This window comes from Cetorhinus maximus, chromosome 2, assembly GCF_964194155.1.
Source record: "Cetorhinus maximus chromosome 2, sCetMax3.hap1.1, whole genome shotgun sequence".
NCBI lineage: Eukaryota > Metazoa > Chordata > Chondrichthyes > Lamniformes > Cetorhinidae > Cetorhinus > Cetorhinus maximus.
In genome coordinates, this window is record NC_135880.1 from 194,043,219 (window position 1) to 194,061,744 (window position 18,526).

Below are 18,526 nucleotides of genomic sequence, written 5' to 3' on the forward strand. Positions count from 1 at the left end.
TGTAGTTGACTCTTAACTGCCCGCTGAAGTGTTCAGTTCAAGGGCAATTAGGGATGGGCAAGAAACACTGGCCTTGCCAGCGATGCCCACATCCCATGAAAGAATGAAGGATGTGTGCACCGCGCAATAGGGAAAATGCTGTGCTGGTATGTATAGGCTAGCTGACACCAAGTGTTATCACTGGCCACAAGCTGTACGTCTCAGACACTAACAGAACATTCTGTCAGACATGCCAGGCAAAACCCCAGGCAGATTTTGTTGTCTTCAACAGAAAGATTATTGGGTTGTTGTAAAGCCGTAAACCTTCTTTGATCACAGTGCTCTTGGTATTGAAGGGAATTAATTCAATATTTGACCATTCTTATAGCTACTGATTCAAAGTTTGCAACGCTTTGCTGAATGCCAATGCTTATTGAATCGGGGATGCAAACACCTTCTCTTCACTCCCACAGTCCTCAGTATAGTTGATAATCAGGGCTCGCTACTTTAATAAGTTTCTTCTTGTTAGACTTTTTTTTAAACTAAATCCAATTGAAAATACGAAGACAAAAGAATGAACAGCACAACCTCACGAGGCTAAACATCAACAAATTTGGATCTACCTGCAAAAGCCTTTTGCTGGTTGCAGTATTTAATGCTTTTCTTTTTTTGGTGGAGGCAGGTTCAATCGAGGCATTCAAGAGGGCATTAGACGATTATTTGAATAGAAACAATGTGCAGGGGTACAGGGCAATGGCACTAGGTTATAATGCTCATTTGGAGAGCCGGTGCAAACACAATGGGCCGAATGGCCTCCTTCTGTGCTGTTAAAATTCTGTGATTCCTATTTTTTTTATTCGTCCAGGGGTGAATGACATTATCCTAGGTGGCAGAGGCAAAACACTATCCATTTGATCAACTAGTGTCATTACAGGGTAACATAGGTCTGGAAATCTCTGCCTCTTGGTGGAGTAAAGACTGATTAGGAAAACCTTAGTAATCCCATCAGTGAAAATGGTTAAAAGCCAAAAGGGAAAAAAAGGAACCACTTAGCAGTATTGGACAATTCAATAAATAATAAGATTGACCAATAACTCATTTTTACCTTGGACAGTCTGAAATCCACCAGAATTCTCTCGTTCATCTCGATCAGATTCACTTTGAATATCAACTTGTTGTTCCGTCTGTCCATTGTTGATATGGTCACCTAGGAAACCAGCAGACATGAATCTTTTAATTTTCAGGGCTCCACAATAAATCATACCACCAGCTCACATTACCCAGAAGGAGGCATTTTTTAAACTCTTGTTCGGAGAGAGTCACCTGAGTTCAATATTCTCTACATTCATACATTAGTGATCTGTGCTCACTACTCTCTCATTCCTACATTACCAACCTGTTCTCACTCTCTCCATTCCTATATTACTGACCTGTGCTCATGACTCTTCCAGCTCTATGAAAAAAGTGAACAAGTGCTTGAGAGAGCGAAATGCAACAAAACGTTAACTAAAGTAACCAGCTAAGTTTCTTGCTTAACCTGTTAACCATCAAGACGTTAACCGTCCTACCTGGTTGTTGCAGTTCTTCTTCCAAGTGTAGCCCAGTTTCTCGCAAACCTCCTTCAGGGCCAGGTAGGACTGTTCAGCATTCAACTTTGTGAAGAACCGAGTCATTCGTTTCACTAGTCTTTGCCAAGGACTCTGTAAACCAAGTAGTGTGCTGTTAGCACAGGCACTCTGATACAGTGCACAAAACTCATTAAAACCACTTTAAAGAGCAAGTTAAAGATGCATTTCCTAGAGAATGCCAAGCTAGGAGGATCTGAAGATCATAGTTCTGCTTTAGGACTTGTTCCAGCCATATTCCGGATATGGGACCGGTGATGGAAACACTATTTTTCTAACTATGAATGCAACCAGCACAATAAAATCCAGATTTCTACTAAAACACATACAGGTCCCAACTTATGTGTGAACATAAGAAATAGTAGTAGTCCATACAGTCCCTCGAACCTGCTCCGCCATTCAATACAATCATGACCTATCTTCTGCCTCAACTTCACTTTACTGCTCTATTTATCCCTTAGTTCAGACAGACTAAAAATCTGCCTATCCCAGCCTAGAATATATTCAATGATGGAGCATCCACAAACATCTAGGATAGAGAATTCCAAAGATTCGCATTCCTTTCACTGAAGAAATTTCTCATCTCAGTCCTAAATAATCAATCTCTTATCCTGAGACTGTGCCCGTCATCTCCTAGGCTCTCTAGCCAAGGGAAACAACCTCTGTGTCTATCCTGTCATTGTCCTTTGTCATTGGGATCACCCCTCATTCTTCTAAACTTCAGAGAGGAAAGGACATTTGAATTAACTTCGCATCCCAGGTACCAATCTAGTGAACCTTCGTTGTACTGGCCTCCAATGCAAGTATATCATTCTTCAAATAAAGAGACCAAAACTGAGCACAACATTCCAGATTGGCTTCACCAAAGCCCTGAACAAATGTAGCAAGATGCTTTTATTCTTGAACTCCATATCCCTTTGCTAGGTCAACATTGCATGCTACTTGCTTGCTGTACCTGTATGCTAACTTAATCTTCCTTGATTGAGCACAACTATAAGGTTCACACCTTTTAAAAAATATTCTGCTTTCCTATATGCTACCAAGTGAACAACCTCACACTTCCCACATTATGCTCCATCTGCCATCTTGTTGCCCACTCAACAGAATGCCGGAGTTGAGCACTTCAGGGAGTTAAGCGGAGGAAGAGAAAGAGGTGTTTGGTTGCTTGTGCCTAAACTTTTTCAGCCTCCAGGAATTGATTCTTACTCTGCTACAGGAGAAGAATCTGGTTAGTAGAAGTTGGTGAGTATCTGGCAAGTGATTAAGGTTTATTCTATTCCTAAGGCTCAAAATGGTATATTGTGAGCGAGAGGTGAGCAGGAGAGGATAAAAGGCCTGGATCAAGAGGTCGACCTGCAGTGAGACCAGCGGCGGAGTGACGTCACGAACCACAACGTGACACGAGTGCAGGGAAAACAGCTGATTGGTGAGTAAGATTGGCGAGTATTTCTAGTCTTTAAAGTAAAAGTAAGGTCTTCAGTTTGTGTTTATGTCTCTAGTCTTTTTTTTCTCTTTTTCTTAAAAATAGCTTGTTAAGTATAAGATCAATACTGGTGTAAAAAAAAATTACGATAAAGTGTAAAGAGTGGGAGATTCTTCAAATGTAAAAAGCAGGGTATGAGAGTAATTAATTCATAAATTAAATTAAATATGATAGTGATGGCAGGACGGGTGATGTGTTGCTGCTGCAGCATGTGGGATCTGCTGAACACCAAGGTGATCTAGAGCGCACACATCTGCAGTAAGTGTTTATAGCTCGAGGAACTTCAGATCCGAGCTGAGGAGCTGGAATCTGAGCTGCAGACATTGCGCCACATCAGAGAGGGGGAAAGTTACCTGGACACTTTGCTCCAGGAGGCGGTCACACCCCTCAGATCAGGTAATTCAAATTTGGTCTGTGATCAGGGACTGGAGGGTGTGACTGCAGGTGAGGGAGTACAGGGACCCAGGGGGTAGTGTTCAAGGAACCTCGGCCCCTGCAATTGTCCAACAGTTACGAGGTTCTTACAAGCTGTGTGGACAAGAGCAAGGACTGAAGGGAGGATGAGCGAGCTGACCGCGGCACCGTACTACAGGGAGCCAATCAAGTGGGGTGTAGGAAATAGGAACGTAGTAGTGGTAGGGGACAGTATAATTAGGGGGATAGATACTGTTCTCTGCAGCCGTGAGCGTGAGTCCCGAAGGCTGTGTTGCCTGCCCGGTGCCAGGGTTAAGGACATCTGCTCAGGGCTGAAGAGGAACTTGGAGTGGGAGGGGAGGGGGTCCAGTTGTCGTCGTCCATGTTAGTACCCACGACATTGATAGGACTAAAAAGGAGGTTCTGCTGAAAGAATTTGAACAGTTAAAAGCTAAACTAAAAAGCAGAACCTCCAAGGTAATAATCTCGAGATTACTACATGAGCCATGGGCAAACTGGCATAGGGTAAATAAAGTCAAAAAGAGTTAAATGCGTGGCTCAAAGATTGGTGTGGGAGGAATGGGTTTCAGTTCATGAGGCACTGGCACCAGTACTGTGGTAGAAGGGAGCTGTTCCGGTGGGATGGGCTTCACTTGAACCCTGCTGGGACCAGTGTCCTGGCAAATCGAATAACTAGGGCTGTAGAGAGGGCTGTAAACTAAATAGAGCGGTGGAGGGTTCTGGAGAGGGGATAAGTAGGCTTACAAAGCAAAAGGATATGGCAGCATTGCAGGGCAGCTATTTAGGTAATGATACCCAGAGTGTGACAGGAAGGGGCAGAGTGTACAAATATAAAAAAACAGCAGCAAATAGGCTCAAAGGGGGAAAGAAATGTTAAAAAGGCAAAATTAATGGCTCTTTACTTAAATGCACATAGCATTCAGAACAAAATAAATGAATTAACGGCACAAATAGAGGCTACTGGGTATGATCTTATAGACATTACGGAGACATGGTTACAAGAAGATCAAAGCTGGAAACTAAATATTCAGGGGTATGTGACTTTTCGAAAGGACAGGCAGGAAGGAAAGGGTGGTGGGGTAGCTTTGTTAGTACGTGATGGAATATGTACGAGAGCAAGAAATGATCTTGAATCCATATGGGTGGAAATAAGAAGTAACAAGGGGTAGAAGACACTGGTGGGAGTAGTCTAAAGGCTCCCCTAACAGTAGCTCCTTCAATTCTAGCTTCTTAGAAATCCCAGATTTTATTCATTACTCTGTCTCTTCATCTAAGTCATTAATATAGGTTAGAAATAGCTGAGGCCCCAGCGGTAATACTTGCAGCACTCCACCAGTTACACCCTGCCAACTTGAAAATGTCCCATTTATCCTTACTCTCTGCTTCCTGTCTGTTAACCAATCCTCCAACCATGCTAATATATTACCTGCAAATCAATGAGTCCTTACTTTGAGTATTAACATTTTGTGTGGAACCTTCTTGAATGTCTTTTAGAAATGCAAGTATAATGCATCTCCTGGCTCCCCTTATCTAGTATACCAGTTACATCCTCAAAAATTTCTAATGAATTTGTCAAACACAATTTCTCTCTCATAAATCCATGTCAACTCTGCCTCGTCATACTATGATTTTCTAAGTGTTAAGACTTCCTTAGTAATGGATTACAGGATCTTCCCCAAGGACTGATGTCAGGCTAACTGGCCTGTAGTTCAGTGTTTTCTCTCTCCCTCCTTTCTTGAAAAGAGGTATTACATTTGCTAACTTCCAATACAATGGGCAGCTCTAGAATCTAGGGAATTTTGGCAAAATCACAACCAGTGCATCTGCCATCTCTGCAGCTACCCCTTTTAGAACCCTAGGATGTAGGCCATCAGGTTCTGGGGATACGTTGGCTTTTAGTCCCTTAAGTTTCTCTAATACTTTTGAACTGCTGATTGGTATCTTGCTTACCCTCTATTTCTGGTGTGTAAATTGCATCTTCTACTCTGACAACAGAGAAAAAAAACATTTGTTCAACATCTCTGCCATTTTCCCCATGATAATTCCATCGCCTCTGTCTCCAAGGGGCCAACATTTACTCTAGCTACTCTCCTCCTTTTTACACATGTGTAAAAACTCTTACAATTTGTTTTTATATTCCTGGCTAGTTTACTTTCGTATTCTATTTTTCTCCATTTTAACAAGTTTTTAGACACCCTTTGCTCATCTCTAAAATTCTTCCAATCCTCAGGCTTCCTATTATTCTTCACAACATTATAAGGCTCTTCTTTTAATCTAATGCAAAACTTAATTAGTAATCCATGGATGTTTCTCAGAGTTTTATTTTAAAAGAAAGGGGTGTACTTTTGGTGAAGACTGAATAATTTCTTTAACTATTTCTCACTGTTTATTTACCACCATAAATTTTAGTCTATTTACCCAGTCAAACTTAGTCAGCTCTTCCCTTGTACCTATGAAACTGATTATGTTTAAATCCTTGTTTTGGACTCAAGTATAATGCTGTCAAATTTAAGAGCGAATGAAGTTGTATTGTGCGAGATTCAATAACTCAACCAAGGCCAAGGTTCAAATTTGGGATCTTCTGGTCTTTATGACACAACATTACAGGAACAATTCCTCTACCCATGAGGTCAAAGGGCCATAATAATTGTCTCTATGACTTTTGCTCTGAACCCTATCTCTGTAATCTCCTCCATTCCTACAATTCTGAGAGATCGCTGTGCTTCCTCAATTCTGGCTTCTTAGAAATCTCGGCCCTAAGTTCTGAAATTCCCTCTTTAAAACTCTCACTTCGCTCCTCTTTTAAATCACTTCTTAAAACCTACCTCTTTAAGCCAAGCTTTTGGTCACATGTCCTAATATCTCTATGTGGTTTGGTGTCAGATTTTGTATGAACCAAGATATAAAATGTATAAAGAATAAAGATGCTCCTTTGCAGCATCTTGGGATGTTTTACTACATTAAGCATGCTATATAAATACAAGTTGTTGTTGAGGGAGTTTGATGACATCTTAAATCACAAGTGCAGCCTTGAAATCCTTGGTAAGTGTTAGTAAATGAAGCAATTTACCTGTGACGATCCAGGTGTACTTTGCAATTGGCTGCCGACAAGCATGTGATCTGTGCAGGTAGGCTGGGAGAAGCTAATCCCTTGCACTAGATTATCAATACTGGAGTGATTGGAATCCCATAACGACACAGCAACCCGAGGTTCAGGCTGGGAGCTCGAGTACCTGGTTCGGTCCTCACTATAATACATTAAAAGTGGTAGAAAATACAGACTGGAATTTAGAATGAGCAGCAGGATGAAATTTCTGGTTAGAATGTTTTGAACAGGGTCATATACAAATTGCTGGGAGTTTGGGAAGCGGTATATGTTGGAGCATGTGCACAGAGGCTGTAAGCTGGAGCATTACAATGCATAGTTACACTTGAGGACAGGGTTCAATCCTGGTCACCATACCATATTACAAATATTGAGCATTTAAATTTTGAAGAGGATGGGAGAAGAGAAACAAGCTTGTGAGTGTCAGCAGCAGCACTCTTGCCTCTGAGTTGGAAGTTGTGGGTTCAGGTCCCAGTCACAAAATCTCAGATAACAATATCACCACAGTATTGGGGGAGCGTTACACAGTTGGAGGTGCCCTCTTTCAGATGAGATGTTAATCGGGGCCACATCTGTCCTTGCAAGTGGGCATAAAAGATCTCATGGCACTACACTGAAGAGCAGAGGAACTCTCCCAATGACCAGGCTAATATCTATCCCCAAACCAACATCACATTTCTGTTTGTGGGACTTTGCTACGCATATATTGGTTACTAGATTTCCTATGTTACAACCATGACTGCACTTCAAAAGTACTTTAATGGCTGCAAAGAGTTTTGGGACGTTCTGAAGCCAGGAAAGACGCCATATAAACGCAAGTTCTTTCTTTCATCCCAAAGTAAAGGAGATCAGCTATGTGGAAACATTGGAGAAACACAAGCTTTAAAGTCCGAAAGGAGATGAACCTCGTCAAGGTACATCAAAGATTAAAGGTGATGCCAGATTACTACTTCAAAATTTAGCCACGAAAATGGGACAAATATAAATTAATGGAAGTAAATTTGAAATCAATATTAAAAAGAGCATCTTTATCATAGAATCATAAAAAGTGGCCACTTGGTTCATCGTGTCTGCGCTGGCAGAAAAACGAGCCACCCAGTTTAATCCCAATTTCCAGCATTTGGTCCGTTGCCTGCAGGTTATGGCATTTGAGGTGCATATCCAGACACCTTTTAAATGAGTTGAGAGTTTCTGCCTCTACTACCCTTTCAGGCAGTGAGTTCTAGACCCTTACCACCCTCTGGGTGAAAAAATGTTTCCTCATCTCCCTTCTACCAATCACTTGAAATCTATCCCCTTAGTCATTGACCTCACTGCTAAATTAAATAGACCCTTCCCATCCACTCTATTCAGGCCCCTCACAATTTTGTACATCTCAATCAAATTTCCCCTCATCCTCCTCTGTTCCAAGGAGAACAACCCCAACATATCCAATCTTTCTTCCCAGCTGTAATTTTCCTGTCTTGGCAACATCCTCGTAAATCTCCTCTCTAATACAATTACATTCTTTCTGTAATGAGGTGACCAGAGCTGCACACAGTACTCAAGTTATGAACTTTACTCAATCTTTACTCAAAGTAAAAACATTTCAATCCGACAGGAAACTACTACAGGTCAAGTATCCTTTATCCATAAATCCAAAAATGAACACATCCAAAAACCACACTTTTTTTATGAACCTCATTGAGCTTTAGCGTAGGAAGTCCAGTTGTTTGTCTGCACTGTTTACCTTGCAATTTTTGCGTTGAACATGTCAAAAAGAAACTTTTTCAAGTGCTCTGTATTTATTATTCAGTGATACATCTTACTCTTCCAGCCATTTTATTTACTTTAGACTATAGCTAGCCTCGGCTTAGGCTGTTGTTATGTAAGTTTATATGCGGTATCCGAAAACCGAAATTATCTAAAATCCAAAATGCAACCGGCCCTGAGGGTTTCGGATAAGGGAAACTCGACCTGTAGATTCAAAAACATTAGGGCCATTCATTATAAACGTATCAGCTTTCTTTTGAGTGTGTAAATACGCCAGAGGGATAAACTGTCATGGGCTGAATTATCTCGTCATAACAATGTAATTGTGCATATATCAGGAACAATAGCATTCATTGAATCCAGGTAGGTCTGCATTAATAGGCCTGTTGTGTGGTTCTCACAGCTCAAACTGTATTGTACATTTTTATTTGAACCCAGGGAATACCAATCTTTGGGATTCACTAAAAAGATTTGAATTTTTCTTTAAATGTCCAATACAACCTACGAAATGATTTGTCACTGCAGGGGTACTGCCTGAAGTAGACAGTGATTTGAGCAGCAAGAGACCCTGGACCCCTGATTCAGCTTTCCAAGCAATTCACAAAAATTAAGAATCTTGTAAAACAACTACCTCAAATCAAGTGTTTAAGGAAGTGTAACCAGGGCTGTTAAGGTTTATACATTCCATCGACCCATTCATAAATAAATAAACCTACAATTGTTGGGTTTACTGCAAGTGACATTTACCCAAATATACAATCTTTCAGATCAACAGTGCATTTACCTCCAGGACACACCACTGACAGGGGACAGATCCACATTAGAATGAATGTGTTTAGAGAAAGGTCCCTGAGAGTCGTTGGGGCTGCCAGAGGACAATCGAGCTCTCTTCACACCTGGGGAAAAAAAGAAACAGAACAAACTGAGGGCCAGCCAGAAGGCTTTATAACATTGTACAGAATGGAACTCATGCCCCTCACAAGGTGGACCACTCTCCTCTCAGGGATGGAGCTCGTCACCAGATCAAGTTTCAGTCTTACTACAAGAGTACCAGCATTTCTTCTCAATTCACTGACCAGTCCCAACAAAACTAAAATCAGTGAGTAGTTGGAATTCTGTCTTAATTTCTGCTCACCGTGCCGTGAAAACATATACAAGCATTGGATATTGTGCAGAATAATGCCAATGCCAAATGTAACAGGGATAAGCTACAGCAGACACAAAGTTTAAGCTCTGCAGTCTTAAAATAAAGTGGTTAATAAGGGGCAATTGGTTAGGGATATGTAAGTTTTAAATGCCAGATAGCATTGAACCAGAAAACTACTCCAAATTAATGCGTGGAAGTAAGAACCAAACATAAATTAGCCCAAAATCGACATTGGGAGAGTAGTTTTTTGCTGAACGTGTGTTAAATTTTTGAACCGTTGGATTAGTGAAAGCAAAAAAAAAAGAGTTTTCAAAGTGAGAATGACTGATCTCAAGGGACGGTAGGTACTAGAGGCCTAGTACTAGTTTTGATGGACCAACTGGTCTTTACATTATGAGCTTTAATTATTGTATTTCCCAGCAGTGGCTGAATATCAAAATACATTTCCAAAATGCCTCAATAGAACTGTGAGTGCATTCTCCTCTCCTCCCCTCCCAGAAGAGTACAACACAAATGCAAGCCAGTCCCCTTGTGCAGTAGTGTACTCCCCAGCAGGATAGCACAGAACATTTAATAAAGCAAGTCTATACCAAAAATCAACCAGTCACTGAATTATTCCCACTCTTCTCAGGTGGAAGAAACACCAGCAACCAATATTCACCACCCTTCCCCTTCCCAACTTAATTTAAGTATCCGTTCAAAAATTCCCATCCACACTAAATCATAAAACAGAAAATTCTCGACATACAATGGGTCTGTTAACGTTGGGCAGAGAAAAGATAGGTTAAAATTTCAGAATCATAGAAATTTACAGCACAGAAGGAGGCCATTCGGCCCAGTGTCTGTGTCAGCCATAAAAGAGCAATCCAGTCTAATCTCACTTTCCAGCTTTTGATCTGTAGTCTTGTAGGTTACAGCACCTACATATCCAGGTACTTGTTAAAAGTGACAAGGGTTGCTGCTGCTACCGCTCTTTCAAATAGTGAGTTTCAGACTTCCACCACCCTCTGGGCAAAAATAAATTCCCCCTCAAACTCCTTTCTAACCCTTTTAACAATTATTTTAAATCTACACCCCCCAGTTATTGACCTCTTCATTAAGGGAAATAGGTCCTTCCTATCCACTATCGAGGCCCTTCATAATTTTATACACCTCAATGAAAACTCTCCGCAGCCTCCTTCATTGCAAAGTAAACAATTCCAACCTATCCAATCTTTCTTCATAACTAAACTTTTCCAGGCTATGTAAATGTCCTCTGAATCCTCCCTACGGCAATCACATCCTGAAGAATGGGGTGACCTACACCCTTACCTAGAATCTTAAATGATCCATCCAGTTCCCAAACAAACAAATCCATCAAATATTGTCTCCATTAAGCATCATAAAGGAACTAACTGTACTTGCTTTGTAATGTACATTGAGTCTACATCACTTAGAGCTTAGGCAACACAATTGTTGCATCAAATTAACTTACCCCTTTTAAATTGGCTAATGAACCATCTGTCCTTTTTAATGTCTGTAATAGTGGCTCTGTTCTTTGGAACTTCAATCAGAATTTTGTTCAGCAGGCCTGCGTAAACCAGACAGACAGTCATACAAAAGGCAGCACTACGAAGTCTTAATGGAAATGAGTTACTGTCAATGTAAAAGTGTAAAGGTCTCCTACCTGTCCCTCGCCATCTGTGTAACAAGGTACCCGTCATTACATTACAGCATAAAACACTCAAGCTTTATAACAGTAGAAGTTAGCTTACCAGCAACAGGATGATAGTGCACCCCAGCCAAACCAGCGAGGCAGATAAGGGAAAAGCAGCAAGTACAGAGGAACAGGAGTAACAAGAATAGACCATTCAGCCCACTTAATTACATCAAATCTTAACTCCATTTCCCAGCCTTGGTTTCATAACCCTCAATAAGATTACCTAACAAAAATCTATCAATCTTAGTTCTGAAATTTTCCACTGACTCCAGCCTCTTTGAGTGATAGAATTTCATATTTCCACTATTCTTTGTGTGAAGAAATGCTATCTGACATCATCCTCGAATGGCCTAACACCAATTTTAAGGTTAGGCCGCCTGGTTTTGTGCTTCCACCAGAGGAAATAGTTTCTCTTCTTTACCACACCACTCATTTAATTATCTGAAATACCTCAATTAGATCACTCCTTCATCTGCTATACCCAATGACTATTGTGCGTCACTAAGTTATCACAGAATCACAGTGCAGAAGAGGCCCTTTGGCCCATTGAGTCTGCACCGACACGACAAGCACCTGACCTACCTACCTAATCCCATTTACCAGCACTTGGCCCATAGCCTTGAATGTTATGACGTACTAAGTGCTCATCCAGGTACTTTTTAAAGGATGTGAGGCAACCCACCTCCACCACCCTCCCAGGCAGCGCATTCCAGACCGTCACCACTCTCTGGGTAAAAAAGTTTTTCTTCACATCCCCCCTAAGCCTCCTGCCCCTCACCTTGAACTTATGCCCCCTTGTGACTGACCCTTCAACTAAGGGGAACAGCTGCTCCCTATCCACCCTGTCCATGCCCCTCATAATCTTGTACACCTCGATCAGGTCGCCTCTCAGTCTTCTCTGCTCCAACGAAAACAACCCAAGTCTATGCAACCTCTCTTCATCCACGGCCATTCATGGGACATCCAAAGAGAAAACACAAGCAAAGGGGTAGACACCTGAAAATGAACCACTAACTCACGCTCCAAAGCACACATCACAGGGATACCAAGAAAAAGTAGTGGTTGTTTTTTTGGGAGAATGATTAAGGAAGGCAAAGAGATCAAATCTTGGAGCTATTACTTAACTCAAACTCCCAAGATATAGTTATGGCCTGGAAACCACTTCCTTGTGAAGGCAGTTATGAAATGAACATTGGGGATTTATTCTCTTTAGACCATTTCTGCACCAACAGTGCTGCCAGAACACACTAGTCATTGATACAATGATAGGGGCGCAGTAGGATTCATGATTCTCACATCACTGCTGGAAATAAATACAATTAAAAATAGCAAGTTTTACATATGACAGAAAGCTTGAAAACTTAGCTTAGCAAAGGGATACTAAGTCAAGTCTGGTTAAATTTTAGAGATTCACTATTTCACTTGTGCTCAGGATCAAGCAACACTTGCAAAAGCCCTTGCTCACAATAAATAAAAGTGTGACCTTACATGCACAGTCCCTGGTTAATGATAAACTATTACTCCAATGAGCTCACCAGAATTGACAGCTTATATTCTTCTAGCCTTCTGCTAAACACTCTTTTGAAGTATGCAATTTAGTTTATAAACTATGAATAAGGGTTACCATAAGTAAAAATTAAACAACAGGCAAAAGTCAAGACCACTGATTTTACTTGATTACAGATCTTACATTTCCTTGAGTACATGATACCTGACCCTGGGTCAGCACCCCTGGAATAAACTCACACATGAGATGTTATCCATACTCAAGGAGTATCCATGTAACCACCTCTACATCGGCTGCAGTGTGACGGAACAGGGAGACTTGAAACGTTAGCAGAGATCAGTCAAATATCTTTGTCACTGCCTGACAAGGAGCTCTCAAAACATGCCCTACCCATAGATACTGTGTGGAGCCTGCTCCATCAGCAGAACCAAGTTTTTTCAGATTTGGACAATGCCTCCAGAAGGTCCAAAAACAATAGCACCTGGCTGGCACTTGTCTGGAACAAAGGGCAACACATTAAGTGTAATTTTTTCCCCAAACCAGAAAATGCAAGCTACGACTAGCAACCTTCCATAAGCACCATTCACGACTCCTCAGATACTTAAACAGTCCATGTCCAAATGCAGCAAGACCTGAATAATATCGAGGCTTGGGCTGACAAGCGGCAAGTTACGTATGCATCACACAAGTGCCTGGCAATGACCATCTCCCACAAGAGAGAATCCAACCATCGCCCCTTGATGTTCAATGACATTACCATCACTGAATACTCCACTATCAACATCTTGGGGGTTACCATTGACCAAAAACTGAACTGGACTAGCCATACAAATGTAGGAATCGTGTGACAAGTAACTCACCTCCTGACTCCTCAAAGCCTGTCCACCATCCACAAGGCACAAGTCAGGTGTGTGATGGAATACTCTGCACTTGCCTGGATGAGTGCAGCTCCCACAACACTCAAGGAGCTTGACACCATCCAGGACAAAGCAGCCTGCTTGATTGGCACCACATCCACAAACATTCATTCTCTCCACCACCGATGCACAGTAGCAACAGTGTGTACCATCTACAAGATGCACTGCAGGAACTCACCAAGCCTCCTTCGACAGCACCTTCCAAACCCACGACCACTGCCATCTAGAAGGACAAGGCCAGCAGATAGATGGGAACACCATCACCTGGAAGTTCCCCTCCAAGTTACTCACCATCCTGACTTGGAAGTATATCACCATTCCTTCACTGTCGCTCAGTCAAAATCCTAAACTCCCTGCACTGTGGGTGTACCTGTACCACATGGACTGCAGTGGTTCAAGAAGGCAGCTCATCACCACCTTCTCAAGGGCAATTAGGGAAAGGCAATAAATGCTGGTCCAGCCAGCGAAGCCCACATCCCATGATTGAATAAAAAAAATTAACAGAAAGTGTAAGTTTTTCTTTGACAGCTCACCTCATCTGTCACGTGTTTATTTTGCCTAAGGACTATAACACACAATTACTGTCATTACTGCAAGAATATCTGCAGTCAATTACTGGAAAATTTAAAAGTATTAATTATCAAGCACAACCCTGTAATGTGCTAAGTATCAATTCTAGGTCAAAGCTAAAGCTGAGTGGTACAGAGTGGATCGTTGCTGGATCAGGCCGTGGGTTCAAGTTTCACTTCAAAGACTTTAGCACATAATGTAGGATAACCTCAATCCAGTACTGAGAGGGTGCTACACTGTCACATGTGCTGGCTTTTGCCGAGTTGATAAACCAAGGTTTGATGTGTCATTTCAGGTAGTGTAAAAGATCCCCTGTCCTGTTCCAAGGAGAGCAGGGAAGCTGTCCCGATGCTCTGGCCAACATTTACCCCATAGCCAAAAGACTAACTGGTCACTTCACTACAATTTGTGGAACCTCGCTGTGTGCAATTTAGCTGCTACGCGTGTACCTACGAAGACAATGACAACAATTCAAAAGCAAATCACTGGCTCTGATGTCCAAGTTTATTTCTCCCCTTAATCTAAAAGGAGTCTAACTATTGTATAGTACATGAAGCACTTGGTTGAGATGCATTACTGTTACTGTGGGGATTTCAGATTCACACTCCATTAAAGTTTCAGTTGTGATGAGCTCCAATGGTTCAAAATGGTTAAATTACAGAGACCATGAAAGGTCCAAAGTTTAATCCCCAGTCTGAGCTAGCACAACTGATCTCAGTACCCCCAGGTTTGGGCAGGTGGGGAAAAGAGAAACCAATGACCACAGCCCAAAGTAAATGGATAGACATCAGGAGAGGACAGAGAATGTGTTTCAAAGACAGGATTCAGATGGCTGTGATGCTCACAGCCTTTGAATAGCTTGCCTCACTCTCTGGGCTCATAGGGAACAGTCACTCGGGCAAGGATTTAGAGATGTGCTCTGCCCTTGGAACCATAACCCGGCACATAATGGCTAACTAAAAGAATAGAGGGGGAAAACGATCAAAGAAAAAAAAAAGATACTCTTATCTGAACCCCTCAAATAAATCAAAATTATAACTCTTTACATTATGCACTTTATCTCTTGGTACATTGCGGGCACAAATCTGCTATTGTTCACTTTGTGAGTTGGCCTCATCCATTCCCAGCTCCAGCCCCCTTACTAACAGTAGTGTCACTGTAATAGAATAGGAATAGGCCATTCAGCCCCTTGGGCCTGCTCTGTCATTCAATTAGATCATAACACAGATAGCATTTCCAACAGTGCAGCACTCCTTCAGTACTGCACTCAAGTGCCAGTCCAGATTATATGCTCAAATTTCAGAGTGGGTCTTGAATTTGCAGCCTTCTGACTCGAAGGCGAGAATGCTACCCACTGAACCACAAACACCTGATGTGGTGGCAATTCCTCCCCTCTGTAAATTTACCAAGAGTTACTCTCAGCGCTGGACTAGCCAAGGAACCCTTATCATTTCCTTACTCAGTGGAATGGGATCGATCTTTTTCCATGGTGTCAGGTATAGTTTCTTCTCATTCCAATCACAGTACTCCTGGCAACTGTCCGCAGGCTGGTCCCAGGGGAGCTCTGCAACACAGAATCATCAATCAGTAAAGATAAACAACAAACACTTGAGCAGTCTCCCCTACTATTCCTCCACTAATGTAACCCCACAAAATGTTTTTCACTGTTGTGCTTGGCCTGTTCATTTCAACATGTGGCACCTTCAAATTTCTTTGCTTGGTTTCAGGAGAACTTGAGTGCTCTGTGAGGTAACTTCCAGCTTGTTGTGTGTCTGTGCACACAGTTTAGCAACGTAGGACTTAGGAGCAAGAGTAGGCCATTCGGCCCTCTTGAGCCTGCTCCACCATTCAATAAGACCACAGCTGATGATTGCGGCCCTAGCTCCACTTTCCTGCCTGACCCCCAGCACCTTTAAAGGAAAACATTAAAATTAATGAAATTTTAAAACTTTGTAGATATGTTTTGACAGCATCCATCACACGCTAAAGTGCCAAACTAATAGGAAAGGCAGTCAGAGAAGTCAAAACATCAAATTGCTGGTTTCTGAATCTTGCAAACACTTCTTATACACAAATGATAGAAGTTTGGAACTCTCTTCTGTTAATGGTTACAACAATCACAACAAAGGGGCAAATCAACAGGATTCAGCTTACAAGGCTCCTGGGTTAATCATTTTGCCTGTTCAAGAACAATGCTCTTAGGGTATGGAAGAAAGGAGTTTGGAAAGGAGCAAGCCTTATTGCAAATAGAATAGTTTCAAATAATTTCAAATTTCTCTGATGCAAGTGGAGGAATTCTAACTTTCGGTAAAAGAGATGAACAGTTGTGAGCAAACCAGGGCAGGCCGCCTGCCAAGATACTTGCTAAGTAAGGAGAAAGTTTCAGGACCACCTTAATCTTGTTCAGCATGGACTCGACAACTCAACTTTAGTTGCAGCAACTTTCCATAAAAAGTCTGCTAGACAGGAAACAAGGGCAGCGAATCAAAACACAAAGTCATAACCTAACATCTATTCATTTTAGAAAAGAAATCAAAGTTTTTCAGTCAGTTGGATCAATAGCAAATTCACACCACTGGTCGCAAGACTAGTTCAGTAAACCTGCTCTGTATTTTTCCCAAACTGAAGATTGCTCAAGGTAAAGTAAGTGGGCATAGTTCTCAACGCGATCAGTAATTCAGAACCTGGTAGTTGCTTCTTCTGGTGTTACATATGAATTAGGAGCAGGAGTAGGCTCCTTGGCCCCTCGAGCCTGCTCCACCATTCAATAAGACCATAGCTGATCTGAAGGTAACCTCAACCACACATTCCTGCCTATTCCCGATAACCTTTCGCCCCCTGTTAATCAAGAATCTATCTAGCTCTGCCGTAAGAATATTTAAAGACTCTGCTTCCACCACCTTTTGAGAAAGAGAGTTCCAAAGACTCACAATCCTCAGAGAAAAAATTTCTCATCTGTCTTAAATGAGCAAATCCTTATTATTAAACCGTGACCCATCGTTTTAGATTTTCCCACAAGAGGAAACATCCTCTCCACCTCCATCCTGTCAAGGCCCCTCAGGATCTTAAAGGTTTCAATTAAGTCACCTCTTGCTCTTCTAAATTCCAGTGGATACAAGCCTAACCTGTCCAGCCATTCCTCATAAGACAACCCGCCCATTCCCGGTATTAGTCTAGTAAACCTTCTCTGAACTGCTTCTAACGCATGTACATAAGAACATAAGAAATAGGAGCAGGAGTAGGCCATTCGGCCGCTCAGTCTACCCCACCATTCAATAAGATCATGGCTGCTCTGCCCCAGTCCTCAAAACCTCTTTCATGCCAGCTCCTCATAACCCTCAACTCCCTGATATTTCAGAAATCTATCTATCTCCTCTTTAAATACTCTCAGCGGTCTAGCCTCCACAACTCTCTGGGGTAGAGAATTCCAGACATTCACTACCCTCTGAGAGAAGAAATTCCTTCGCATCTCAGTATTAAATGAATGTGCCCTTATTCTGTAAGTATGTCCCCTAGTTCCAAGGATGCCCCACTAGTGGAAACATCTTTTCAACATTGACCCTATCAAGCCCCCTCAGAATCGTATCTGTTTCAATAAGATCACCCCTCATTCTTCTAAACTCTAATGAATAAAGGCCTAACCTGTTTAGTTGCTCTTGATAAGTCAACCCCTTCATCCCAGGAATCAGCCTAGTGAATCTCTTTTGAACTGCCTCCAATGCCAGTATATCCTTTCTTAAATACGGGAATGAAAATTGTACACAGTACTCCAGGTGCGGCCTCACCAATACCCTGTACAGCTGTAACAAGACTTCCCTATTTTTAAACTCCAACCCCCTAGCAATACAGGCCAAAATTTCATTTGCTTTCTCAATTACTTGCTCCACGTGCATGCTAACTTTGTGTTTCATGCACAAGAACACCCAGATCCCTCTGTGCCGTACTTTTTTTTGGAGTCTCTATCCTTTTAAATAATAGTCTGCCTTTTGATTCTTCCTACCAAAGTGCATGATCTCACACTTTCCTACATTATACTCCATCTGCCAAGTTTTTGCCCACTCACTCAACGTATCTATAGCCCCTTGCAAATTCCCTATGTTCTCATAACAAGCCCTCCAACCTATTTTTGGATCGTCAGCAAATGGATACATTACACTCTGCCCCCTCCTCTAAATCATTATGGTAAATAATTGAGGCCCTAGGACTGATCCTTGCGGCATTCCACTAGTTACGTTTTTCCAACCTAAAAAGGACCCATTAATCCAGACTGTCTTCTGTGTGTTAGCTAATCCTCAATCCATGCTAA

The 18,526-nt window shown here is 41.8% G+C and overlaps 1 protein-coding gene across 1 annotated transcript in view; it reads right to left on the minus strand.

The window, feature by feature from the left end:
- The window catches only part of chek1 (checkpoint kinase 1), a 46,382-nt gene that overhangs the window by 5,137 nt on the left and 22,719 nt on the right, over positions 1-18,526 (minus strand). The window contains exons 7-12 of the mRNA XM_078531233.1: positions 15,680-15,784; positions 11,002-11,097; positions 9,165-9,276; positions 6,593-6,770; positions 1,548-1,679; positions 1,085-1,186 (exon numbers count right to left, since the gene is read on the minus strand). Of these exons, the coding sequence (XP_078387359.1) occupies positions 1,085-1,186; positions 1,548-1,679; positions 6,593-6,770; positions 9,165-9,276; positions 11,002-11,097; positions 15,680-15,784 (725 nt within the window). The remainder of the gene's footprint in view (positions 1-1,084; positions 1,187-1,547; positions 1,680-6,592; positions 6,771-9,164; positions 9,277-11,001; positions 11,098-15,679; positions 15,785-18,526) is intronic.